Here is a 27,410-nt window from a genome sequence, read left to right on the forward strand (position 1 = left end):
CAATGCAGACAGAAGCCACAGGAAAGCTGGTGTCAACACCCAGGTGTCTCTTCTAAGAAGACACTCTGTTGAGAAGTCATGGCATGTTTCTGAGCAGTTAAGGAAAGCAGTCTGCCAGGGCCTCCCTGCAGGAGCACCTCAGGTCTGCAGCTGGCATGTCCACTAACAGCAGTAAATACGAGATTGAGACGTTAGCCAGGTGTGCGGGGGCACATCCTCTGACCCACAAAAATACCTCAGATTTTGATTCATCTTAATTGCATGCCTATGTTTCTGTGGTATCTGTGTGTGTATATATGCATGTTTGCATGTGTGTGGGCATGTGTGTGTGTGCCTGTGTAGCCTGGAGGTTACTGTCACGTGACTTCCTCACTACTCCCCACGACCTCTCACTTGAATAAAGCTCAGTGATTTGGATAGCCTAGCTAGCCAGTTTGCTTCAGAGATCTACTGTCTCTCCTTCCCAAGTGCTGGGATTAAAGGCAAGCAGTCACACTTGTCTGACATTTATGTGGGTGCTGGGGCTTCGAACTCCCATCCTGACGTTTGCACAACAAACACTTTATCTGCTGGGTCGTCTCCCCTAGCTCCTGGGTTCAGTCTTTCAAGTCATTTATCTCTAGTCTGATTATGGAAGTTTTTTTGATGGTCTTTGGCTAAGTTTTTTGGGAAAAAGTTTGACCCAAACCTTCATTTGAGAGACCCAAGAAGTGCACACCCACCTGACCAGTAGAACCAAAGACTTATTTTCTTGTCTTAGCACACTTTGTGATCTTTCTTTCTTTTTCTTCGTTTTTCCTTCTTTCTTTTTCTTCTTTCTTTTCCATATTCTTCTCCTTCTTTTTTTTCTTCTTCTTCTCCTTCTTCTTCTTTTATGTTTTGGGTTTTTTTTTTTTTCCAGACAATGTTTCTCTGTGTAACCTTGGCTGTCCTGAACTCACTTTGTAGATGAGGCTGGTCTTAAACTCACAGCAATCCACCTGCTTCTGCCTCCTGAGTGCTGGGATTACAGGCTTGTACCACCACTACACCTGGCTACTTTGTGTATTTTTAATAAGACTTTCCACAAAGTGAAATCACTGTGTTCTGGTCTATCAGGGTGAAATGTAAATACATGTCATTATTTTCCCAGAAAAATAGCATTAGTCCTCTGGGAGGTACAACTTTCACAAAAACATTATTAAAATAATGGCAGTGAATAAATTCCAGAATGTAGACGATATAAAGAGATAAGGTGAGTTGTTGCAGAAAGTTTAAATGTAAATGGAAAACTTTATTTCTGGACAAGATAGAGATGGTTCTATTCTTCCCACTAAGGATAGTGAGAACTTGTGTATTGTATGTAAAACAACAGGCTTTAAAGGGAGGAAAGATGCCAGTGGCTAGAGACCTCAGAATCTAAAGAACAAGATGTAAGTGAGCTCCCTGAGAGTTATTTTTGGTCTTATATATCTACATCTCACCAGAAATGCAAAAGGTACAGACAAGAATCACTCTAAGCCAGTGGTTCTCAACCTACCTAATGCTGCAACCCTTCATCCAGTTCCTTACATTGTGGTGACCCCCAATTACAAAATTATATTGTTGCTTATTCAGAGTTGTAACTTTGCTATTGTTATGAATTGTAATATAAATATCTGTGTTTTCCAGTGATCCTAGGTGGCCCTTGTGAAAGAATTGTTCAACCCCCAAAGGAAGTTGTGACCACAGGTTGAGAACCATTGCATTACATAGGCTTGGCTGTCCTGGAACTCCCTGTGTAACCCAGGCCATCCTCAAACTCACAGAAATCCGCCTGCCTTTGCCTCCCATGTGCTGGAATTAAAGGAGGTCATCATTATGTACATCTATAAACAAACTTGTAACAAATGATTTTAAAAAGAGGCTTAAGCCAGGCATGGTGGCACATGCCTGTAGTCCCAGCACTCTGGTAGGCAGAGGCAGGAGGATATCTTGAGTTCGAGGCCAGCCTGGTTTACAAAGCAAGTCCAGGGCAGCCAAGGCTACACAGAGTAACCCTGTCTTGAAAAACAAAAACAACAAACAAGCAAAAAAGTCTCAGCAGAGAATGAATAGTTTTCACAAAGAAAAGACAATGAGGAAATAAGTGCAGTTTTCAGATCTGAAAAATCCAATAATTGAAATAAACTCACCAGATGGTCTCAGTAGCAACATGGTAGGGGCAGAGGAAGAATCTACTTGTCTGTCAATCAACCCAAAGATAGAACAGTAGATGTTCTTTCTCCAACCAGAACGTTGAGAAATACATTTTTACAAATCAGTACTCTAGGGCCTGAGGAGATGGCTTAGTGTCCTGAATGAAGAATGGCCTGCAATAGCCATGCTATTTTCAAATGAATGTTCTTTTTATGTATACAGCAAGAGGAAGCAAAAGACTGAAATAGCAAACAAGGGATAGCAGCCCATGAGATCAGACACTCACCTCATCGAGCAGAAAGTGACTGAGGAAGCTGGGAGAGCAGAGACAGACAGTTGGAGACCCTGATCTGAGCTCCAGGAAGGATGTCTTCTCTGAGGTGAGACTTCCAGTGAGCCCTTCCTACCACCGGATCCCTACATTCGGAGGGTGACTGGGAGCCAGCAGCCTATAGCTGGGATGAAGGACACAGTGTTTTGACGCCAATACTTCTTCCCTCTCCTTCTTTTCTCCTGGACTTGGTATTTTTACTCTTTGGGACATTTTGCTGTCCAACTTTTCTCACAGGGCTAGCCAGCCAGCCCATCCCCAAGACATGGGGTCCTGTGAGACACTTTAAGAGAGACATGCTTGCCGTATTGAGTGTGTGTATGGGGTGGGGGTTGGGGGGCACAGGGTGGCAACCTTATGTCCACTGCCAGTTTCTCAGTGATCTTAAACAACACAACACTTTATTAATATAATGCGTGTTATGCTCAACCAGTGAAGTGGCTTATAAACATAAGGACGTGAGGTCAGATCCCTAACACAGACATGAAAAAACAAAAACAAAAACAAAAAACAGGCATGGCAGCGTACGTCTGTAATCCCAGTACTGGGAAGGCGAAACCAGGGCTTGCTAGCCAGCTAGTCCAACCAGTGAGCTTCAGGTGTGGGCACACGGAAGCAGTTAGCACACCCTTTCTAGATTGCTGACTAGAAAGGAAAGGGGCCTAAGGCTCCGCCGCAGATATAGGGGAAGCAGCCAGAGAAGAGAGCCTTACATGCTGGACAGTGGAAGATGGGCAGGCAGAGGTAGGAGGAGGAAAAGAACTGGCTCTGAGGAAGGAAAATGATGATCGAAGATATTTTTTCCCTCCCTCCCTCTCTCTTTCTTTCTCTTTTAATTTCTGGTCTTCCTATCCCCACTTTCTGAATAGTAGGATCAATGGCATATGCCACCATGTTCGGTTTATGGAGTTCTGGGGAACAAACCCAAAGCCTCTTACATCTAGGCAGGCACTTTACCCATTTAGCAATAACACCCCACCCCACCCCCGCACGCCGTCTAAAGACATCCTGTTTAAAGGAAGATGAGGGAAACGGTGTCTCTCCTTTCAGTCACCTGCTGAAAGGAGGAGGTTGAAGGCGAGGAAGACGTGGTATGAACACCCAGACTGAGAGATTCGGGCAGCTTAACTAGCGAAACCGAGCCTGCTCCTTAAAGCTGTAAGATAACGAATTGTCCACTAGGTGGCCGTACCTACGGAGGCTCGCGTGTCCCGTCAACCCCGGCGCTCGGGGCGGAAGACGGCGCGGAGGTGACTCTCTGGCCCTCAACGCCGCCACTCGCCTGCCCCGACTGACGTTGGGCAACAAAGATGGCGGCGGGAACCAGCAATTACTGGGAAGGTGAGGGCGAGGCCTCCGGGTGGGTCCCGCCAAGTGCAGGGGGGACGTGAGGGAGGCCGCGGAGGGAAGAGCCAGGCCTCGGGGCCGGCATCCTGCGGGACGAGGTCCTGGAGGAACCGCGGGCCCGGGAACTCGGGGAACGGGCTGGGGCGGAGTGAACCGGATCCGGGAAGGGGTTGGGTGGCGTGGAGGGAGCCGGGATGGTCAGCAGGCGCCTGCGTCTCCAGGTGGACCTCTCTGAGGGGTGGGGGGCCATCAAGCATAGGGCTTTGGAGACCAACTCTTGCGGGGACAGTGTTGAGCGACAAGATCCAGAGCCCGGAAGACGAGTGATCAGAACCTTGGAGTTGAGGTCACTTAGAAAACTAAGACTGAGGAGGAACTTGTCAGTACCGGCCTTGGGGGGAGTTTGAGTGGAATGTTTCCTCCTAGATCTCTGTTGGCAACTTGAGATTGAGGCTTCATCGACGATTGGGTGACAGAATACTGAAAATAACTTTACCTTCTGTCTTGGAGTCCAAGATCGATTTTGTTAAAAATGATAAAGTTAAAGGGTTCTAATTAATACAGTTGCCATTCTTCTCCGGCCAAGAAAACATTAATTCGTGTCTATTTAATTCCTGGAAATCTGGTCCCCTCAAGTGAGGTCATATAAAACTTTCCTAGACCACGATGATCCACAAAAATCAGAAATGGCCCACATCTTTTCATTTAACTGTTTGTTTCTTTACTTTTTAAAACCTATTTCCCCTTTCGGTCCAGTGAAACACCTGGGAAGTATGGTATTGTCGCCTTCAGCCAGTTGACCTGAGGGACTGAATTTGAAGTTCCTATCCGTCATGTTTTCAAAATGCTTTCTACTGGATGTTTTCTGTTAGACAAACAAAACAAACTAGAATTATAGAGAAACATGCCTATAGTTTAAAGCATTTACCTAAAATGCCCTTTGGAAATAGCCGTAGTAGATAGAATTTATTTTTAAATTGTGTAGAAGTGGCTCCTGGCATCCTTGATAGTCATTAGGCTTTGGGTTATTGACACACATGCTGTAATATACCTTTGTGCCAGAGGCTTTAAGCATGTATATAGAAAAACCCTGAAGGCTGAGGTTTTTAGATTAACTGAATTGTCAGTAAATCTCAACGACAGTAGCTGACATTGGGACTGGGGTATGGTCTCTGGGTAGATAGTCTCCTTCAATTCTGCTTCCTGACTTTGATTGTAAAATACAGTGCAACCATGTTTTCATATTCTTTAGTCCTGAGACCTTGTTATTTCTTTCTGTATTTTAGTCCTTTAACTTGAGCTCAACTATGAGTAAGAACACTCAGACATATATGGGGAAATTCCAGGTCTGGCTTCTTTCATTCAGCCCTTTAGAAGCCAAGCTGTTACATCGGTTTATGTGTTTGCTTCTACTTTTAAAACATAAGCTTTAAAAAAAGCCTGTTACAGTTGTAGTCTGCCTTATTCATACTGCATTGGTTGTTCTCAACCTCTGCTTTCCCCTCCAGTATTTTTGAAAAAGCAATTATTTTTGTTGATTTGCTTTTTCTTTGTGTTTAGTATCTAAGGTATTTTGCCTGTATGAAAAGAATCCCAAAATCTTAACAGAGCTTTGAAACATAAGAAAAATCTGTCAAGAGGAATACTGGCTGCTTATAAAGTTAGCTGGTAATTGATGTGGTGGTTATAAACCATTTTCATTTCTTTGTGCTTTATAGTGTCTGCTTGTTTTTCATGTTACAACATTTGCTTATTGCTGTAAAATAATCTCAGGGATATTACAGCATTTGTTGTCAAGCTTTCTTTTCTTTTCTTTTTTTTTTTTTTTCTTTTTCCTTTTTGGTCTTTCGAGACAGGGATTCTCTGTGTAGCCTTGGCTGTCCTGGACTGGCTCTGTAGACCAGGCTGGCTGGAACTGGAAGTGATGCGCCTGCCCCTGCCTCCCCGAGTGCTGGGATCATAATCATGCGCCTGGTGGTCGTCAAGCCGTCTTTGAAAGAAAAGTGAGGGGTTGTTTCTCCCCCCTACCACTCCCCTCACTGCTCCCATCTGAAGGTTACAGACTTGGCTACTTTACTTTCTTGGGATGTCTTCGGTTTCTGGGGAACTAGATCAGAGTATGTGATCATTTTCATGGTTGGCTTTCTTCAAAATAGTCATGATTTTAACATTTACTGATGGACTAATGATTTACTTTTGTAATTTTCTTAAAGATCTCAGGAAACAAGCTCGGCAGCTGGAAAATGAACTTGACCTGAAACTAGTTTCCTTCAGTAAACTGTGTACGAGTTACAGTCACAGCAGCGCCCGGGACGGAGGACGGGATAGGTATAGGTACTGCCGGATCTTGTTCACCTTAAACTGTGTGACTTTTTAAAAGTAAACTGAGATATAGACTCTGTGACTTGACTTCACTTTCTGCCGGTGAACTGTTGATAGTTTGCTTTCATTGTCATTATGTGTATCTTACTGAAATTCTTCCTATTTCTTGAGACTGACATTTGAGATTCTTAGACAAAGCTTGTGATAGCTCAGTAAGAAACTTGTAGAGTTTAAAGATGAATTTGTCAGTAACAGTTTCTGAAGCCAGGCCTGTGCACACCTGTTCCAGCACTTGGAGGCCAAGACGGGAGACACGATTGCAAAATCATTCTGAACTCCATGACAGATCAACGACGTCTCAGGCAGGCCGCAGAAGTGTCAGCTTTGCCTACAAAGATTTTTGTTTTCTTTGTTTGTTTTTTTTTTTCCAAGACAGGGCTTCTTTGCATAGCCCTGGCTGTCCTGAAACTCACTCTATAGACCAGGCTGGCCTCAGATTCAGAGATCGACCTGTCTCTGCCTCCCCAGTGCTGGGTTTAGAGACACGAGCCACCACTACCCTGAGAATTTCTGACTGGAACTGAGGAGCTGTCCAAATGCAAAGTGTGCAAACTGTTTTTCTGGGGCTTACTTTAGAGTGAATCGAATGCGGGATCCTCACAATCATGGAAGCCAGTTTTTAACATTTTTTTTTTCAGAACTCAGCATATTATAACTCAAGGAAAATCATATTTTTAAATCTTATGATTACTTTAAGTTAATCAATTATTTTAAAGATCAGGAAATATTTGAGATACTTAGAAATATAAGGAATAGCATTGTGAGCCCTTTTTTGTTAGTATCTATTTTTAAAAAATAATTATTGCAAATTGAAATGAAGCTGCTAATAGATTCCCATGTTGTTTTTCTCATTTACATATAAATGTCACTATTTTTGTTACATATATTGGTATTTCTAGGCAACCCATAGTATTTTACAAAAGCTATCTTGCAGCTGGCTTTTATTATTTAACATTATCTTTGAAGTTCAGCTGTGAGTGCTTTTAACTCTACTGTCTTTATTTGCTACATATATTAAACAATAGAATTTAATTATTTGGTGGACATTTCTCTTTTTTGTTGATTAATAATTTTAATAGCTAACATAATCACTGTGCTGTAAGTTCTGCTCTTAGAGCTTTATATAAATGCTTCTCTGAATATTTTCATCCAGATTATACTTACTTATACACACTGCCTGAGATCGTTGCTAGCAGAGTTGTCATTTCTGTATTTTTCTTTTTGTTTTTTGTTTTTGTTTTTCTGAGACAGGGTTTCTCTATGTAGCCTTGGCTGTCCTGACCTCGCTTTATAGACCAGGCTGTCCTCTAACTCACAGAGATCCACCTGCCTCTGCCTCCCTGAGTGCTGGGATTAAAGGCTTATTCCACCATACCCAGCATTTCTGTATTTTTTAAAGGCTAGTGGAGGATGGATATTTTTTAGCTAATAGTGAAAACAACAAAATTGAGATTGAATCTGAACTTATACCTTCTCTCTCTAGAACCTGTATTTAAACACAACCATATTATATACATTCCAACAAAATCTCTTTTCACTATTGCAGCCAAAATGTTGTTCCTTTTTTCATAAGGGCATATGGCGTGCAGAGTTAACGGGGCCATTGTGTTGATCTTCAGACCTAAATATAAGTTAGTAGCATGCCCAGCATGGCTTTGGACACTTTCATTCGCCAAGTAAGGAGAGTGAGGATTTTTTTTTTTAACATTCATTCTTTCTTTTTTCTTTCTTTCTCTTTCTTTCTTTCTTTCTTTCTTTCTCTCTCTCTCTCTCTCTCTCTCTCCCTCCCCCCATCTCCTCCTAGCCTCACTTACCCTCCCTCTTCTCCCCCTATGCTCCTCCCCTAGTCCACTGATAGGGGAGGACCTCCTCCCCTTCCATCTGACCCTAGCCTATCAGGTCTCATCAGGCCTGGGCTGCATGATCTTCCTCTGTGGCCCAGTAAGGCTGCTCCCCTCTCGGGTGGAGGTGATCAAAGAGGCAGCCCATGAGTTCATGTCAGAGACAGCTCCTGCTCCCCTTACTAGGAAACCCACTTGGAAACTGAGCAGCCTATGGGCTTCATCTGAGCAGGGGGTCTAGGTCCTTTCCCTGCATGGTCCTTGGTTGGTGTATCGGTCTTTGCAGGCCCCTCTGAACCCAGGTTTTTTTGGCTCTGTTGGTCTTGAGGAGCTCCTGCCCCCTCCAGATCTTTCTATCTCCCCATTCTTTCAAAAGGTTCCCTGCACTCTATAGTTGGCTCTGATTCAACTATATTCATAGCAGCTTCATTCATAATAGCCAGAATCTGGAAACAATTTAGATCTCCCTCAACCAAGGAATGGATACAGAAATTGTGGTACATTTACACAATGGAATACTACTTAGCAATTAAAAACAAGGAAATCATGAGGTTTTTGTTTTGTTTTTTTAATGAGTAAATTTTCTATTCAGAAAGCTTTTTTTTTTCCTGGATTTAAGGCTTACATTTGTTTTTCAATGAGTATACAATTTTAAAACTCAAGTCTGTCGGGAAATACTATTGCAGGATATTTTTCCTGTGTTCTTTGCTGGAGATTCCCTTTAAAAGAAACCACATCTTGAAAACATTCAGATTTCAGCAGCAGCTTGTGACTGATTCTGCTTTCCACAGAGCCTAAGGTTGAAAGGACGCGGGCGGAGGCTGTAGCTCAGTGCAGGGACTGTAATCCCCAGCACCGGAGAGTAAAGGCAAGATTGAGCGTCTGACTGCTCCATTTGGTGCCTGATTGGAAGCTTGTCACATGAAGAGTCGGCAGTGGGCAGAACTTTTCTTGTAGGATCATTACACACCTATCAAGTGGATTGAACGTGACTTGACTCCTGATATTGTAGAGAACGATTTTGACTATTTCCCTAAGACTGGCGACTATGGACTGTCCAGTAGTAGAGATTGCCTTGTTATTCACTCAGCAGATCTTTAAAGAGCAGCAAATAGTCTCCATTTGCCAGGTGCTGGCACATGTCTATGAGGAAGACAGGCAGTTTCCTTCTTGACTTCTGTATCTGGCGGGAGGGTTTATTAGTGGTGTACAGAGCTCTCTTTCTAAGAGATACCACACAGCCGTGGCTTAGTTGTGACACAGTTAAGAACTGATCCCAACCCCACACCACTCTCTTACTTTCTCTTGTCACTGTGTAGCCCAAGCTGGACTCGCCCCGTTACTTTCCATGTTTTTATGTCATGTTGCATGACATACAAATGGGAATGTTTAAGGAGGAAATAAAGCTTAAGACCTGGTTAAACATCTCAAATAAGATTCCTTATTAAAGCCAGGCATGGTACATTCCTGTTATCCTAGCACTTAGAGAATGGAACAGAAAGATCATAAGTTCCAGGTTAGGTTGGACTGTGTACACAAAGCAAACCTCCAACTTGAAGGGGAAAAAATCTGGAGCTGGAGAGAGAGCTCAGCAGCTATGAGCTCTTACTGCTCTTGCAGAGGACCCAGGGTTGCTTCCCAGCACCCACACGGCCACACTCACAACTGCCTGTGACTGAGTCCAGGGAACCTGCTGCCCTCTCCTGGTCTTTCCAGCCTTGTGCACACGATGCGCCTAAACTCAAGCAGGCAGAGAAGCATACTCATAACTAAAGGAAACAAATAGTCTCTAAAACATTCTTCTTAGCTGCTTTTTGGCCGTTTCACTGATTGGTTTGTGATAAAAGTAAATAGATAAGGGGAACAGTGGTAGCTACCCTTTAACTTCTGGGTTGCCACATTCAGATGCTGTATAAAGTCAGGAGTAGGTCTTCGCTCAGGTTGGACAGTGTAGTTCATTTTGTTTGTGTTGAATAACTGACCCGTGTGGGCATATGTACAGTATAGGTTCCTGGTAAAAGGTATTGGTTTGCCAGAAGAGACAAGTGAAACTTCGAGAATTTGAGTTTGTCAGACATCTTTCATCTGTAAGAAGTCAGATTTCTGGCCAGCTATTGTGATATAAAGAGATGGTCAACCGTCTTTGTAAGCTACTCTGAAGTGGGTGCATGCTGTGAATGGAGCTGTGGAGAGCTAGTGAAAGTATGCTGGGCATGGCTCAGTTTCCCTGAATGCTGTCTCCTCATTCCTTCCTAACTGCTTATCTCATCAGCTGATGTAAATCTCTTTATTTCTGGATAGGAGTCGTTAGGAAGAGAGAATTTAAAGGCATCAGAAACTGATTTGGGAGAAAAGCTGAAGATTATTTCTCATAGGCCCCATGACATATTCTGTAACCCATTTTTTTCTTCACTATTAAAAGGAATTTTTGGCTTCTTTTTCATCATTTGTTCTTTCAAATTCAGAAGTTAAGTTACTTAGACAATTTTCTATCATTTGGAGAATAGTACTCAGCATTTAGAATGTCTTTATAGTCACTTATATTTTGTACTGTATTTATTATTTTAGTACTTATATTTTAATATTTATATAAGTACTTAATACTTATATTTTAATACCATATTTAGGATGTGTGGGATTTTTTTAATAGAAAGAGAATGTCATAGTTACATTTTTAAAATTGCAGTTATTTATGTGGAGGGACTAACGTGTGCACTCACAGAGGACAACTTTGGGAGTCCATTCTTTCCCTCACCGTAATTGAACTCAGGCATCAGGCTCAGCAGCAAGCACTTTACCCACTGAGCCAGTAAATCATTCTTTTAAGAAAGAGAAGGAATGTTTTGGGTTCATTTGACCTCTTTAAGGAAAATCACCCTGTTATTTTAAGGATGTTTTAAAGGCTAAGTAATGGATTTTTTTTTTTTTTTTATTGAACTTCTCTTTAGTTCTGACACAACACCCCTATTGAATGGATCAAATCAAGACAGAATGTTTGAGACAATGGCAATCGAAATTGAACAGCTTTTGGCAAGGGTAAGTTCTGTGGGTAAACAGTAGTTTGCTGTTTGCCAGCTATGGTTCTGCATTATATTGTACATTGAAACCAGCCTTTCAGGGTGTGTTTTTCCTCCAGCCACCTGAATTTTAGCCAGATTTGTAACGTGGTTTTTTTGGGAATTGCTGGTTTGACTGGGTCTTGTCTTGTAGGCAGATCATCTACGTGAGCCATTTTTAGTGCTTTTTGAACTATTTTCCTCTTTCCTTTGTAGCTCACAGGGGTAAATGATAAAATGGCAGAGTACAGCAGCAGCGCGGGGGTCCCCTCGCTGAACGCAGCACTGATGCACACGCTGCAGCGGCACAGGGACATTCTGCAGGTGAGAGCGACTGATATGTCGGTTGGCGTGCTATCTTCACGGTGCCGCGGCACCGTGAAGAGGGCTGATTAACTGTACAGAAGATTATTTTAGCAAATACCAAAAGTGTAACAGAACACATGTTTAAAGATTCATTAGGTAGTGTTAAAGTACAGAAATATGGATTGGAAGGCAAACCTTTTTATTACTGAGAAAATTAATCAGCCGTATGATTTAAGAACACTTTAAAAATTGGTACCTAACCTTATTTTATTTTTTTGAGAGAAGGTTTCTCTGTATAGCCCTGGACTGTCCTGGACTTGCTTTATAGACCAGGCTGGCCTCAAACTCACAGAGATCTGCCTGCCTCTGCCTTCCTGAGTGCTGGGATTACAGGTGTGTACCACTTCACCTCTGGCGGGTGTACAACTAGCTCTCAGAGTTAGACGGAGGCCAGTCTCAGTGAGTTCAAAGACAACCTAGTCTATATAATGAGTTCCAGGTCAGCCAGGACTACACAGTGAGACCCTATCTTGTGGTAGTGGTGGAAGTGGTGGAGGATGATAGGAATAGGAGCCTGGAGAGATGGCTCTGTGAGTCTGAGTACTTGCTGTGAAAGCAAGAGGATCTGAGATCAAATCTCTAGAACCTATGTAGAAGTCAAGATGGCCATGTATACCTTCTAGAAGATGGAGACAGATGATCCTACGACCTTGCTGCCCACTATCTAAGCCAAACAGTAAGCTTTAGATTTATGGAGAGATCCTGTCTTAAAAACTAGATTGAGAGCAATAGAAGATAATCATGTTCATTTCTGGCCTTTGCACACATGTGCATAGGAAACACACATACATGCATACACACATACAAGCAAGGATAGGAATCTGGTTTGATACTTCTTTGTTTTTTCCATTTATTTGCTTGGTCTTAAGCTCAGGTTGTCAGGCTTGGCAGCAAGTGCCCTTCCCTGCTGAGCGTTCTTGCTGGCCCACAAATAGAAATTCGAGTGTGATGACACCTTGCTGTGATCCCACCCACAAGACAGAGGCAGGTTGATTGCCACGTATTGGAAGTCAGCCTGATCGGCAAAGTGAGTTCCACGCCAGCGAGGTCCTCACAGTGAGACCCCATCGGAATGAAGTGTAGTTGAATGGTAGAGTTTGTGACTAGCATGTACAAGCCTTACTTTCAGGCTTCAGCAGAGCAGGTACATGCCTGTGCACTCGCTCACACAATTTGCCTCATGCAAAAATGTGTACATCCGGTTGAGAGCTGGGATTATGACCAGTAGGTAAAACACTAAAAGTGTTCTCACCAAAGAAAAAGGGAATAGGGAATACAGCTCAGGGGGTAGAGTGTACGCAAAGCCCTGAGTTCAGTTCCTGGTTCTGCTGGTTCAGACCTACAGTCCCAGCACTTATAGGGAAGAAACAGGAGAATCAGAAATTCAAGGCCAGACCAGACTAAGTTAGGCCCTGAATGAGAGAAGAAGAGAAAAAAGAAAAGAAAAGGGTACTTATAACCACTATAAATGTCTGACATTGTTTTGGAGTTTCTCATTGGTACAGTTAAAAACAAAACAACAACAACAACAAAAAAACAGCAAAATCTGAGAGATAAATATTAGAAAGGAAGAGGCAAAATTCCTAATATGTGGCATAAGATCATGCCACAATTGATGCATCAAGAAAATTAAATGAAAAAAGAAACAAATTCAGCAAGATGGTATATATAAGAAAAGCCATTGTTTTCTATACACACAATGACCTATTAGAAAATGTAATGAAAGGGGCTGGGGGCAGGAATAGCGCAGTAATAGTATAAATAAGGCCTTTATTCAGTCACTGGCGTCAAAAACAATGAAACACACAAAGCCAAGTGATGGTGTTCACCTGTAATCCTGGTATTTAGGGGGTGGAGACGAGAGGATCAGGAGTTCAAAACCAGCTTGTAGAGTTAATGAAACCTTACATACACCTATAGAAGGAAAAAAAAAATAGGAGATTAGTTTTGTTTGGGGCAGGTTCTATGCTCTAGCTTTGTAATCCATACTTTTCCTGATTTTCAACACTCCTGCCTCAGCATCCAAATAATAAAGTTGCAGGCATGTGCCCATGCTCAGATTTTTGTTTTCTTTCTTTCTTTTTTTTTTTTTTTTTTGTAATTATTTTTACTTTTGAGAGAGTTTCCTTTACCACAAACTGTCCTTGAACTCCTGTTCCTCTTACTCTACATCCCAAGTACTGGGATTACAAGTGTGTACCACCAAGCATGCCTTTTTTTTACTTAATTTAGAATGTCAAGATGATACCAAAGTTCATTTAGAATCATATAAAAATAACCAAGAATAAAGCTTAACAGTTCTGAAAGTGAAGATGAGGAGTATTTAATTCTACCAGATGTTAAAGCCTGTTAAAAAGCTAAGATAATTGGTAGTTTGTTTCTAGGGGCCAGGCAAGAGGCTTCTGGGTAAAGGCACTTGCTGTGAAGCCTGATGAGCTGAGTTCATTCCTTGGGACCAATGTGGAAGGAGAGAACTAACTCCTGGAAGTTGTCCTCTGACCTCCGCACATGCACCCACACCCACACACACATGCATAATAAACGGTGAAATTTCTTTAAAGATAGTTGTATGTGTGCCCTCGAGTGCACACTCACTCAGGTACAGGTACGCAAGTGTGTGGAGGGCAGAGGTCAGGCCTTGGTAGTTTATTGTTCCTTAGGTTTTTGAGGCAGGGTCTCACTGGGACCTGAGGTTTGCCAGTTTGGCTAAGATGACTGGCCCGTGAGCCACAGGGCTCCTCCATCTCTGCCTCCTCGCTGCTGGGATTACAGGGTCAACTATCACCGGGCTTTTTACAGCCCATATGCCATCAGATAGGGCCTCTCTCTTTCCCCTACCCCCTCCCTCCCTTTTCCTTCTTCCTCCTCTCCCCAAAGGTTTAAATGTAGAAAAAGCATAGGAAAGGAGGGGAGGAAAGAAAGAGTTCTGAATAAAGCGTGGATGAAATGTCTACATTCCTGAGCAGTGAGGAGCTAAGAGATCTAATGTGAGAAACTACAACAAATGACTCAGTTGTTTAACACAAAAGTAATGTAAATAAGAAAGACAATAGTTAAATGGACAAAAAAAAAAAAAATACTTAAAATGAACTGAGGGTGTAGCTCCGTTGTAGAGCATTTGTTTTGCATTTGTAAAGCCTTGGGTTGGATCCTCAACACTGAGGGGAAGGTGGGGAAAAGGGTGAGGGTTTGAAAACATAAGCTGTAAGCCTTATTAAAGTACACCATTCAGGAGAAAAATCTCTCCCCTTTTTACCCTAGGTTATTTGAAGTCTTTCTGTCTTAGAATATTTTTCCTTGTAATTCTGTTGTATGTGATAAGGTAGTAGAGCATTTAGTGTTTTGAAATGTCCCCTGATGACCACGCACAAGTACTCTAGAAGGATAAAAGTGCATTAATAGTTTGTGTTGAGACTGGATGTTGATTTATTTCAGGATTATACACATGAATTCCATAAAACCAAAGCAAACTTTATGGCAATACGGGAAAGGGAGAATCTCATGGGATCAGTACGAAAAGATATTGAGTAAGTTACCTTTCTGTTGCTGTATAGAATGTTTATGTGGGTTCAGACTGTGTCTGTGGTTAATTGCAAACTGAGTAGCACAACCAGAGTTTAGATTTCGGGGTTTCTGATTTCCATTCTGTTGACTCTATGCCTTGCTACAGCGTGGGCTGAATCTACTTTGTCATCTCTCAGTCTTTGTGTGAGCCCTTGCCAACCTTGAACGTAAGTCCAGCTTGAATGATCCCTTCCCACCAACGCTAAGAAAGGCATGCTTGCTGTAACTGAAGGTTCCATTTCCCAGCCTCTTGTTTCTCTCTCTTGCCCTGGCACTTATATATGCAGATAGCTGTTAGCTTTCCTGAAATTCAGAACTATGTTTGTGTGGGGCCAGGGGTTTCCAGGACTTCCAGCATTTTACAGTGATCTCAGTCTGGAAGATTTGTTCTTAAGTTTTCACATCTAAACTTGACTGATGAAAGTAAGTCCTGTGGAGTATCTGATGCTGAAGATTTCCTATTCTGGTTTTGTTTTCTTGAGGAGTAGGCCAGGCTGGTTTAAACTTGTGGACCTCTGATCTCTGCTTCCCAAGGGCTGAGATGACAGTTTTCCCATTTTGGACCCTCTAATGATACTACCATGGTCTCATTTGTGTTATCAACTAGGACGTGCACTCATCACAAACTAGTATGTGTGTGTGTGCTCTGAGTTCAGAATTTTAAAAAATTTGTTCTTAAAGGCCAGGTGTGGTGGCTCGCACCTTTAATGTCAGCACCTAGGAGACAGAGGCAGGCAGATCTCTTAAGTTTGAGGACAGCCTGGTCTACAGCCAGGGCTACACAAAGAAGTCCTGTCTTGAAAAAAAAAAAAAAAAAAACTAAAAGAAAAAAGAAAGAGAGAAAAAGAAAATGCTTTTGATATTTGTTAGTGGAAAGCAAGAGAGTGTAGATAGAAGTAAAGGTCGCCTTTGTTAATCTTAATGTGTCTGATCAACATGGAAGCCCTGAAGTGTGCCAAGATTGAACAGTTGGGTTGCAGTGTTCCTCAGTCTTTGGCTGCTTAGTGGCTCTTGCTGCTGTGGAGGATAACATCAGTTCAGTAGCTTTCTTGGCCCATGTGCAAAGTTTTGCTTCTACTGGAGAAAATGATACAGAAGTTAATACACAAAGGACAAGTAAGATCCCTTGTTAAGAAGCTTGGGTTGGTAAAAACAAAACAAAACAGAAAACCCCTAGATCTAAGCTGGAGAAACATTTGTCTTTTGCATCTGTGGTACTAGTTTTTGAGGGAAATGAAAAAAATTGTATTCTGGTGGTTTACTTGACTGTGGAGAGAAGTCTGCTTTCTTTTGCTCTCACTCGGGTTAGTCCCTTAACCTGATGTTGCAGGATCTTCTAAAATGTTCTCGTCTTTTCTTGACATTGCTGTAGGTCATATAAAAGTGGGTCTGGAGTAAACAACAGGAGAACTGAACTGTTTTTGAAAGAACATGACCACCTTCGAAAGTGAGTACTGCCTGCTTCCCTATGCCCACTGATCCATTTGCCCCTTATTATAGTAAGGGTTTGGCTGGTGAGAAGTCAGCCTGCAGTGACGTCACCTGAGTGGAGGTGGGTGGCAGCTCATCAGCCAAAACTAAAAGCTGCCCTTTGAGGGCTTCACTCTGCTCTTTGCCTGTCTTACCTTTTAACCCGCAGTCTGCTGTGCTGCTGTTATCCCTACTGCAAGTTATTGTTGGTATCCATACGTTTGCATGGTCTCTTACCACTTACTTATTGAAGAAACTTTATAAAGAGGAATAGGGCCAAATATCAAATGCAAAACAAACAGCAACAAGGTCTCAGGAGAAAATGATTTAAGTATATATGTGTTTTAGAACAAGCCCACATTCTACTCCTGTATCATTTTTCTCCATGAAAAATAAAGAACTTTTTTTTCTTGTTTGTATTTTGTGGTAGAACTTAAGGATCAGAATAGTTAGTTCTGAGCTCAGCTTGTTAGCCCTTGAGTATCCGTAATAGTAAATGTTAGGAATTAGTTTGCCATTTGCTACTGAATGTCATTAATTAGTTATGTCTGATAAGCTTAAGGCAGTGTTGAATTCATTGGTCTTTAAAGGCCACCACTTTACATATAAACCGTTAAAATCAAGGCACAAGGGACTGGAGCAGTAGCTCAGTGATTAAGAACATAGCTACTCTTGCAAAGTACCTGGACCCAATTCCCAGCATCTATTTGGCTGCTCACAGTCATTTGGAACTCCAGTCCCCAGGGAATCTGATACCCTCTTCTAGCCTACACAAGCACCAGGCACACATGTAGGCAGAACATCCATACACATAAAAATAAAGTGAGAAGAGGGGTGGTGGTGCATGTCTGTAACCCCAGTACTTATGAAGGTGAGGCAGAATGTTGCTCTGGCCCACCAGTTTAAGACCGTCTGGGCAACAGAGTAAGAGTGTACCTCAGAACTCATGTACACATGTATACACACACACACACCCCAAAGTCTTACATGTGGTTTTGAGGACTGAAACCATGCATGAACTACCCACGTGGCCAATTAAGGTCTTTTTAGAAGTCAAGGTTCTTCTAGTGTTAGAACTAGTTATTTTTGTATTGTTTTTTACTTGTATTATCTCTCTTTGTATGTTTGTGTACATGTATGTGTTTATACGTGTGTGTATATACATATATATGTATATATATGTACTACATTCATAGTATAGAGGCCTGAGATTGGGAATAAGCCTCTCACTTCCACCTTACTCATTAAGGCAGGGTGTTGTTGGTAATAAAAATTGGTGTTGGGCTAAGTAATGTTATTATTATCCCTGTAATTATTATGGCAGTATTATTTAACCTGCTATCACAATTAATAAGACACTGACACCTGTTAGATTTATAATTGCCTTATTTACCTTGGGCTGGGCAGATATTTCTATCTACACTATCTCATAACCCTTCCATCCACCACCTCCCAGCCCCCATCCAATGCCACCCGCCTTAACCATTTCTATCTGGGCTACCTTCCATCCATAATCTTATAAATACTTGCATATATATAGAACAGAGAACAAGTTCTGGGAATCTAGTCCCTCACTCTACCATGTGGGCTTCAACCATGTGGCAGCGTGCTGAGCCATCCTTTGGGGCCCTACTTATTCTCTTATTTGTTGAGTATTATTGATTATTACAAAGGGCAGTTTCTTCTAGAGAACGTTTAGTTGTAGACCTATATAGCCTTGGTAGTTGTTGGATTAAGATGACCATGAAAAAAACTTTGCATTGCATCCAGAACTATGTCAGTATATTCCTGGAGTACAGAGTTATTCCAAAGGTGCTATATCCAAGTATAAAAATAAGATTGCGTTAGTGTTTCTGTATTTATTGCCTCAAAAAGGACAGTTAGCTGGGCATGGTAACACATGCTATATATTCCAGGATTTAGGAAACTGTGACAGGAACCTAACTATTTTAAAGCCAGCCTAAGATACATAGTGAGTTCCAGGCCAGCTTAGGGTAGGCAGTGGGACCTTCTCTCAAAGTAAGAAACACTGGGCATGGTGGCATACACCTTTATTTCCAAGCAGAGGCAAGCTGATCTCTGTGAGTTCGAGGCCAGCCTGATTTACAGAGCAAGTTCCAGGACAGCCAGGAAGAAAACCCTGTCTCAACCCCATCCCCACCCCCCAAAAAAAGTAGAAACCATTAAACATCAGAAATATAGTAATTTACTTCAACAGGAATGATTTGGGCTGGAGAGATGGCTCAGTGTATGTAAAGTGCTTATTGCATAGGTATGAGGACCTGAGTTCAAATCTCCAAAGCTTATGTAAAACCAGATGTGGTAGCCTGTGTCTGTAATGTCAATGCTCCGACAGTGAGATAGGAGGAGATGGGAGAAATCTGAGGTTCATGGGCCAGTAGCCTGCCTTATACAGCAGCAGACAAGAGTCCTTTCTAAGTGAGGTAAGCGATGAGGACTGCACCCACGACTGTCCTCTGATTGCTACACACACACACACACACACACACACACACACACACACCCTGTATACGTGTGTATGTATATAAAACATACACATAAGGAAAAAAATTATTTGAAATCCAACAAGATGGCTCAGAGGGTAAAAGGCACTTACCACCAAGCATGACAACCTGAATTTGATCCCCAGGATCTACATCCACAAAAAAATTGATTTCTACAAGATGTCTTTTCGTTTCCACAAGTGTGTTGTGGTATGTGCACGCTCACAATCATACACACATGTGCACACAAAAATAATTAAGATGTAATGAAAAATATTCTTAAAATATTGATATTTAAAAGGGTATGCCAAAATAACAATTCACATTAATACTTTTATTTCAGGACTTCAGAACATATTGTACATCATATTTATAGTAATTTTTCAGAAAGTTTTACCTTTATTTTGATTATTCACATTAATCTTTTAGGAGTTCATTTATGGGAAAAGTTTAAGTACATATATCTTATGTAATTTGTCTAAAGTTGTAAAAACAAGGATGAGAAAATAGAAATTAGGTTGTATCTTGGTTTTGTTTCAAAGAACCTTATATGTATTTCTTTAAACATTCTTGTAAAAAAAAAACTGAAGCAGGAGGAAGTTGAGTGAAACAGGGTCTTGATATGAGTTAGAGGGGCCATTAACATGTAGAAACAAGATGTAGTCATTACTCTCAGGGTAAGAACAGTTTCTGAATGTGTTTGGCCTTATTTCATCCTCCTCCCTCAGCTCTTCAGATCCACCTCCACTTCCTTTCCCACCCAGCTTTGTGTCATTTTTTTTCTCCCATCAAGATCAGTTTGTGCAGTCCAGATACTCTTGGATATGTGACCTTCCGCCACAGTGTGGTCTGTTTGTTGTGGGCTACTCTTGTAGAGGAAACGGACCCTTCCGTTGTCAGTAGCTCCTCATTAGGATTGGACCTTTACACTCAGCTCCCATCTCTGTGCTGGAATTCGTTCTAGCTTGGGCTTGCACAGATGTTGCTGTATGTCACAGCCTGTGTGAGTCCCTATGTCTGTCCACCCTCTGCATCCAGAAGACACTGGTTGGTAGTCATCAGGCAAGTCCGGCTCTTGCACTTTTTCTTCCGTGTCTTCCACAACAAGCCTGAGCCTCTGGAAGAGGCAGGTGTGGCATATAGAAGATCCCTTCAGGCCTGGAAATTCTGTCGTCTCTTAGTCTCTGCATCTTGGCCAGTTTTGGGTCTGTTGTAATCATCACCTGCCACAAGCAAAAGCTTCTCACTTGAGGGTTGAGCAGAGGCTTAGTTCATGGATATAATGATAAGTCACTAGGAGTTTAGTATTACTGTGTCCATTTGTCAGAGTAATAGTAGTAAATTCTCTCCTAAAGTCTATGACCCATAATGCTCTTAGCCCCATCATGATGTTCAGATAGATTTGAGCTGGTGGAGTGGGACTGACATCTAGTCAGAAAGTGGTTGGTTACTCCTGCGCTGTTTGTGCCGCTGTCGCATCAGTGAGCATGTCCTCCTGGCCAGTCATTTTTGTAGTTTGCTGGTTTCGCAGCTCGATAGGATTGATGCTTACTTTCCGTCCAGTAAGAGGGAATGGAGGTCCTTCTGCAGTGTTGGGCAAGCTTGTTATTGCTTGTACACCCCTGGCCCTGTGCCTGTGTGTGTATATACTATATTTTCTGTTGTAATGAATATAATGAGATCCATATGTGAGGCTGAAGTGTGCAGATGACAAATTTGAGGCAGGACTGAACAACATAGTGAAACTTTGTCCCCCAAAAGAAACAGGGTCAGAGAAATGACTCAGTGGATAAAGACACTTAGCACCAAGCCCGGTGACCTGAGATCAATCTAAAGATCTTGGTGGAAGAAAAGAGCCACTTCTGGAAGTTCTCTCTGACTTCTGCATATACACTGTGACACGTGTGTACACGCACAGGATAAATTGAAATGTACTTTTATATGTGTGAGGGTTTTACCTACATATATGTGTACTGCATGCATGCCTTGTACATGAAGAAGCCAGAAGAGGGTGCTAGACAAAGACGGTTGTAAGCCATCGTGTCAGTGGTGGGAACTGAATTCAAGTTCTTTGCAAGAGCATCAAGTGCTCTTAACTGCTGAGCCCATTTCAGCCCCTGATTTAAGAACAACAACAGCAACAAATAGATGTAAAACAAGGTACTTGGAGATTCTGTAAATATGCTCTCTACTCAAACTGTTCTCACAGAGTTCATTTCTGGATTTTACTGCAGTGTTCTGGTGATTTTGTTTTTGTCCTCCTTATATTTGTTTTAGGTCTGTGTGGAAGCGTTGTCTCTTCACCAGCATGGACTCAGATGCAGTGGGTTCTTGTCTAGGACTCTAGTTGCTTTGTTGTTTACATCATTGACCCTCCTTTGAGTTAGCATCTGTCGTTTGACATGTGTTGTTCTGGGATACTTCCTATAATTACTGGTAGCATGAAACATTATGGCTTGTGTTGTGTTTTCCCTCCTTCTGCTCAGTCACCTCACAAAGCAACCTCAGGGTTTTTATTGGCATATATTACTCAGGATCTTAGATCTAGGTGTAAGGATGGTTTTCATTGCTATTATGGTGATTGTTTCCAAGATCCTTTTTGCTAATTGTGAACGGGGTTCAGTTTTTAAATTCATTAACTGTAGCTATTGAGGGGGACGATCGTTTGTTTCTCCTTAGTTACTGTAGTGTGATAGATTACATTTTCAAACATTAAGCTGGTGTTGAATACTTGGAACCCACTTGACCATGAAGTATTTCTTTTCTGTAACTGTTGGATTTATGTAGGAATTCTGCATTACCTTACGGAATAAAATCTAGTGTTCTGTTCTGGAGATACCTTTGTGTGGCTTTGTTTCCATTAATCCTGTCCCTTTTAAGTGACTTGGGACATGTCCCTTTCTTTTCTCAGTATGTGTGGACTTAGTGTTGTGTCCGTCTTAATTATGTAGAGTTCACAGTGACTCCATCCAGCTCAGGGTTCCCTTTGTGGTAAGATTCTCCAGTTATAAATAGTGCACGTATTTGTAGGTAAAGGGTAAGCAGTCTGAATATCCCTGGGCCAGTAGGTGGCTCCCCGCACTCTGCTCAGCATGAGGCACAGATCGTTCTTTGCCAGTGGAGTTGGAAAAGCACCACAGAATGTGATATGTGCAGGGCTCTGGTGAAGCTTCAGGCAGCTGGTGGCATCAGTTCGGGCCTTCTGTTTTCTGCTAGACTAGAACCATAAACATAGGTGGAGTGTGCTTCAGCAGACCCTCTTCCCCAGCCCGCTTCTGAAAGAGGCTTTACTTTAATATTCCTCCTTAACTCTCATTCCCTCAAATGGATTAGCTGTTTCTGGGCTGGTAGCTCCCTCCAAGTGGGGTCATCTTACCTAACTCTTAACTCCACGGCTTCGTCCACATTACTTCCTCCCTTTGCACCTAGCTGCCTGCCTCACAGGCCTGTTTTCTTTCCCAGACATGCCAAGCTCTGTCCCTTGTCGCCTGTGTGCTTTTGCTTTATCTTCTCCGCTTGTGTTAATACTTTACTCTTCCAGATAACGTGTTCATTGACATGGTTAGGCTCTGTGCTCACTTGTCGCTCCTCAAGGAGGGCGTTTCTAACTATTAACTCAGCTACCACCCTTGCTCTGATTTTTTTTGTTTCCCTCAAAGCACTCTGACAGTGTGTAAGGGTTTGCTCTTTGTCTATCCCTGCTGGACCCTCCTTGAGTATAGCTTGATGAGAGAGATTAGTCTGCCATAGCATGTTTGGATCTCCAGCCCTTGTTGTACCATTAACACTTAATACCTAGTTGCTGTATAAATTAGCAGTTATAAGCAAGACTGTTAGTTTTGTTTTCATAAATGATACACATTATACCCTAGTGTAGAAAACTTATTTTATTCATTCACATATTCTCCAAGAATTTATTGAATACTTAATATACACACATAAATATGAAATTAACTTTAAAGACTATGGGGAATAGTTTTCATGTAACCAGTTATCTTTTGCTTTGTAAAATGAATTCCTTGTGAAATCCTTTCTAAATTTTAAATTCTGGGGCTGAAGAGACAGCTCATGGCTAAGAGTGCTTGCTGCATAGCTGTGACGACCTAGATTCAGATCCTAGCACCTGTAAGTCAGATGAGGTTTCACGTGTGCCTGTGACCCAGCACTGGGGCGTGCAGACAGGGTGGTCACTGCAGCTTCTGGCCACCAGGTAGCTGGCAAGCGCGGGCCCCGGTACCTCGAGGAAAGGGGCAGAGAGTGGTGGAAGAACACCTGACCCCCTCCTCTGGCAGCATACACGCATACACCACACACACATGCAGAGGCAGAGAGAGAATTTTAAATTCTTTAATAAGTCTCTGAGAGGTGTCTCTGTGTACTAGCGGAACAAGACTCAGTGAGGACATAGGCCACAGCCTCATGACTGTTTAATAGTCCAGCTTCTATTAAACACACACTCTAACGTTTTGGGATGTGTCCCACACCTCATTGCTTTTCCTGTAAGTTGTTTCTTTAAATTTTTATATTCATTGTACCAAGGACCCATCGTGGCCTGATTTTATAGAGAACCGAAAGAGCAGTTGCTCAGAGAAGCACATTACTTGGCTTCTTGTTTTTTTCGCTTGCAGAATGGAATGAGAGCTGTGTTACATAAGGATGAATGCCACTGAAGCGAAGTCATTTTGTAAAGTTAAAAGCATTCTAAAGTTGCAGTGATTTTACTTCTGGTAACTTTTCAGATATAGACTGTTGCACAAAGCATCTTAAATAAGATTGGTTACATATTTAGTTGATAACCTTTCTGTTCTATTGACCACTTAGCAGATACTATTGAGAATGTATTCATCTATTTGTGTTGCCTTAGGTCTGACAGATCTATGAATGAAGAAAGAATTATTTTATTGCCTTTTAACTGTTTTCCATATGACATTATAGGGTTATGTTTAGGGTTTTGATATTTTGAAAATACCAGCCACACCGTTAGTATGGTCTAAAGATTTTTTTAAATAGATTTATTTATTTTATGTGTATGAGTGATCTCTCTGCATGCACACCTGCATGCCGGAAGAGGGCATCAGATCTCAGTACGGATGGTTGTGAGTGGCCCTGTGCTTGCTAAGAATTGAACTCAGGACCTCTGGAAGAGCTGACAGTGCTCTTAACCACTGAGCCATCTCTCCAGCCCTTTGGTCTAAAGATTTTTGCAGAAATATTTCACAGAGGCTTGTTTTGTTTTGAGACAGGGTCTTGTGTATCCCAGGCTAGCCATGAACCCATGTTAAAAGATCTTGAACTCCTGATTCTCCTACCTGTACTCTCTAAGTGCTGAAATTATAGTGCTGAAATTAGGTTTCCATGCCAACCTAAGGCGGTACTGGGGATTGAACTCAGAGCTTCATGCATGCCCTCTACCAACCTGCCCATGTCACCAGTGCGTTTCTTTCCTTTTGCGTCATGGCCTCACTGTACATGTAGTGCATAGGAGGATGTGAAAATGCAGAGATTTTAGCCCAGGTCCTCCAATTTGTTGTGTCTGCGCTGCTCCTCGGTGGTTCTGGTGTCCTAGGCTACACAAGGTTGCTATATATAATAATGCATGTCCAAGGCTTTGTCAGCCTTTTCTGTGTATGAGAATATAGTAAGATTAACAAAAGTAAATAGGTCTGTATAGATAGCTCAGCCGTTGAAGGCTAGGCTCAAAACCAGAAGACAAGAAAAGTAAGTACTAAAAGAGAAAGAGACTGCAGTGACACCTCTCTTATGCTGTGTGTGTGCACGTGCGTGCTGTTTCAGGACAAGGACTACGAAGTGCACCACACCACCGCTGCATTTTGATGTTGGTTCTAGGGATGGAACTCGGGTGGTTGTGCTGTACAGCAGGCACTTTGCTGACTGGGCATTTCCCCAGACCCCAATTTTGTTTAATAGAAATTTAAATACTTTTAATGTTGGCATTATCTTCTGTTAATGGACCATGACCATTTGTGTAAAAAAAAAAAATTAATATAATATAGTGACCTATTTTTTTCTATCAGAAGCTTCTTTGTAGGGCAGGAGAGATGGCTTAGAACTTAAGAGTGTATACTGCTCTTACAGATGACTGCAGTTAGTGTCCATCACCCACATTAGACAGTTTACAACCACTGATAACACCAAGTAGAGGAGAACCAGCGTTTCTGGCCTCTAGGCACCTGCAGTCAGGCATATGTGCATGCACACATAATTATAATTAAAAATAATAAAAATAAGTCTCTAAAAGTTTTCTGTATGGTTCCATTGTAGGTTGTTTATTAAGTATCACAGAATTCAAGTTATGTAATGGTCAAGTATAGCATCTATGAGCAAAATAATATAGAATCCTGTCATTTAAGGATTTGACCTCCCATTTCTTGAATATTTTTGAATTCTATTAACTCACGCAGTTTTGTTGAAATAGACGCGAATGTTATATGCTGTCGGGGAAGTCTGGCTGTTTAATAGTCATATTCACCACATGGACAGCAAGTTTGCCTCAGCCTTGGTTCTACATTCTAATTTGCTACTCAGTGAAACAATTTATGCACATGCATACATATTTTTTGGTTTTGTGTGTGCATGTGTAAAATAATTACTCCAAGGAGAAAACACCATAGGCAGAGAGAAAATGTTTCCAAAACACATATTTGGTAAAAAGTGTTTTTATTGCTATAACCACACAACCAGGCAGATAAAACTTAAAGGGAATAAAAGACCTAGTTTGGCTAATGATTTCAGAGATATCAGCTTATTGTACCAAGAAGGACATGGCGATAGTTCAGGAGGTCTCAGACAGCACTGCTGAGCAGTGGAAAGCTGACAAGTGTATTGAAAAGATTCTAGGGACGGTCAGTAAGCACAGGCTTTGAACTATGCAGTGTTCGGCAGTTGGTGGCTGTTGTTTCATTCTGTGTCTGTCATTCCATTCATGGGGTATTTCAAGGTTCCCTGTTACAGCTGATTTGTCTAGGTGACCCAATTATTTACAATATTTAAATAGATGGCAAAACAGAATCACTTGGTTAGCCAAAGATGACCCTACACTTCTGATCTTCCTGCCTCTACTTCCAAGAACTAGGTTTATAGGTCCTACAACTAGTTAACAGTTAGGAGCTATTATACACAGCTCATTTTTCCTTTATTTTGAGCTTGTTAGTTTAGTAGTGAAATCAAACCTATTTTCATTTGGCACATGGCTTTTTTTTTTTTTTTTTTTTTTCTTCTCAAGGCAGGGTTTCTAAACTGTGTAGCCCTGGCTGTCCTGGAACTCACCAGGCAGGCTTCAGACTCAGAGATCCAACTGTGTCTGCCTCCTGAATGCTGGGATTAAATGTGTGTGTCATTACCACCCACCTGGTACATGACTTTACTCAACAAAACAGTTCAAATGGAGGTACTTTGTCATAATGAGCTATTATAAGATTATGATTATAAAAATGTGTGTGAATGTCCTTCTGTGGAAAACTTATAACCTGATTGATATTTTTTGATGCAAGAAATCTCTGTTACTTGTTTATTTGTTCATTTATTAAGCATTTAATGAGTATCTCCTGCGTGCTAGGTACTGTACCAGACTCTGGGGAATCAGACTCAGTCTCTACCCTGGGACTCATGCTGCTTAGAGGAGTAGTAAACAAATAAGTATGCTACCCTCTGAGAGAGTGTATTTTCAAAAGTCTTAAATGAGAGTTAATGTGGAAACCCTTCTTTCTCTGTAGCACAGTGCTTTTCAGCTTCCTAACGCTGGCATCTCTTAATGCAGTTCCTCATTTTGTGGTGACTCCCACCCATAAACTTATTTTTGTTGCTACTTCAAACCACTTTTGCTACTGTTATGAATGGTAATATAAATATGTGATATGCAGACAGTCTTAGGCAATCCCTGTGAAAAGGGTGTTTGACCACCAGGAGTCAGGGCCGACCCACAGACTGGCAACCGCTGCTGTAGCACAACATCTGAAATACATTAGTTTATTAATGAATTGATATGAGGGCATAATGTTATAAGGTGAAGAAAAAGTCGTTTTTCCTGTATACACAGTTGCATCTGTGAACGCTTCATAAGGATACAGATTTTTGAGTTAGACTTTGAGCTATGTAGTAGTTTCTGTGAAGAATTATGAGGGGCTGGAGAGAGAGCCGCATGACGCAGAGTTCTCACTTTCCAGAGGACTGTCTTCAGGTCCCCGCTCCAGAGACCTGACAGCTCTGGTGGCCTCCAGTGGGACCTGTGCACACTCAGCACACACACAGTTTTAAGTTATCACAGGAAAAGGAGATCGTACACTACAGAGCAGCCAAGAAGCATTAAAGTGCCTTGATCAGGAGAAGACATACCTATAGGTTCATGCATTTGCAGGCAGCTTTTGTGTAGGTT

General features: G+C 41.8%; 1 protein-coding gene across 3 annotated transcripts in view; it reads left to right on the top strand.

The window, feature by feature from the left end:
- Positions 1 to 3,701: 3,701 nt before the first annotated feature.
- Positions 3,702 to 27,410, top strand: part of Gosr1 (golgi SNAP receptor complex member 1) — a 36,302-nt gene continuing 12,593 nt past the window's right edge. The window contains exons 1-6 of one of the 3 annotated variants that reach the window (XM_021654879.2): positions 3,702 to 3,829; positions 6,049 to 6,169; positions 11,007 to 11,094; positions 11,331 to 11,438; positions 14,916 to 15,007; positions 16,417 to 16,491. In XM_021654879.2, coding sequence (XP_021510554.1) covers positions 3,799 to 3,829; positions 6,049 to 6,169; positions 11,007 to 11,094; positions 11,331 to 11,438; positions 14,916 to 15,007; positions 16,417 to 16,491 — 515 coding nt within the window. In that variant the 5' untranslated portion in view covers positions 3,702 to 3,798. Of the gene's footprint in view, positions 3,830 to 5,740; positions 5,953 to 6,048; positions 6,170 to 11,006; positions 11,095 to 11,330; positions 11,439 to 14,915; positions 15,008 to 16,416; positions 16,492 to 27,410 lie in introns of those variants that run through there. The other 2 variants (XM_021654880.2, XM_060387270.1) reach the window with 2 other exon arrangements.

Source organism: Meriones unguiculatus, chromosome 7, assembly GCF_030254825.1.
Source record: "Meriones unguiculatus strain TT.TT164.6M chromosome 7, Bangor_MerUng_6.1, whole genome shotgun sequence".
NCBI classification, from domain to species: domain Eukaryota; kingdom Metazoa; phylum Chordata; class Mammalia; order Rodentia; family Muridae; genus Meriones; species Meriones unguiculatus.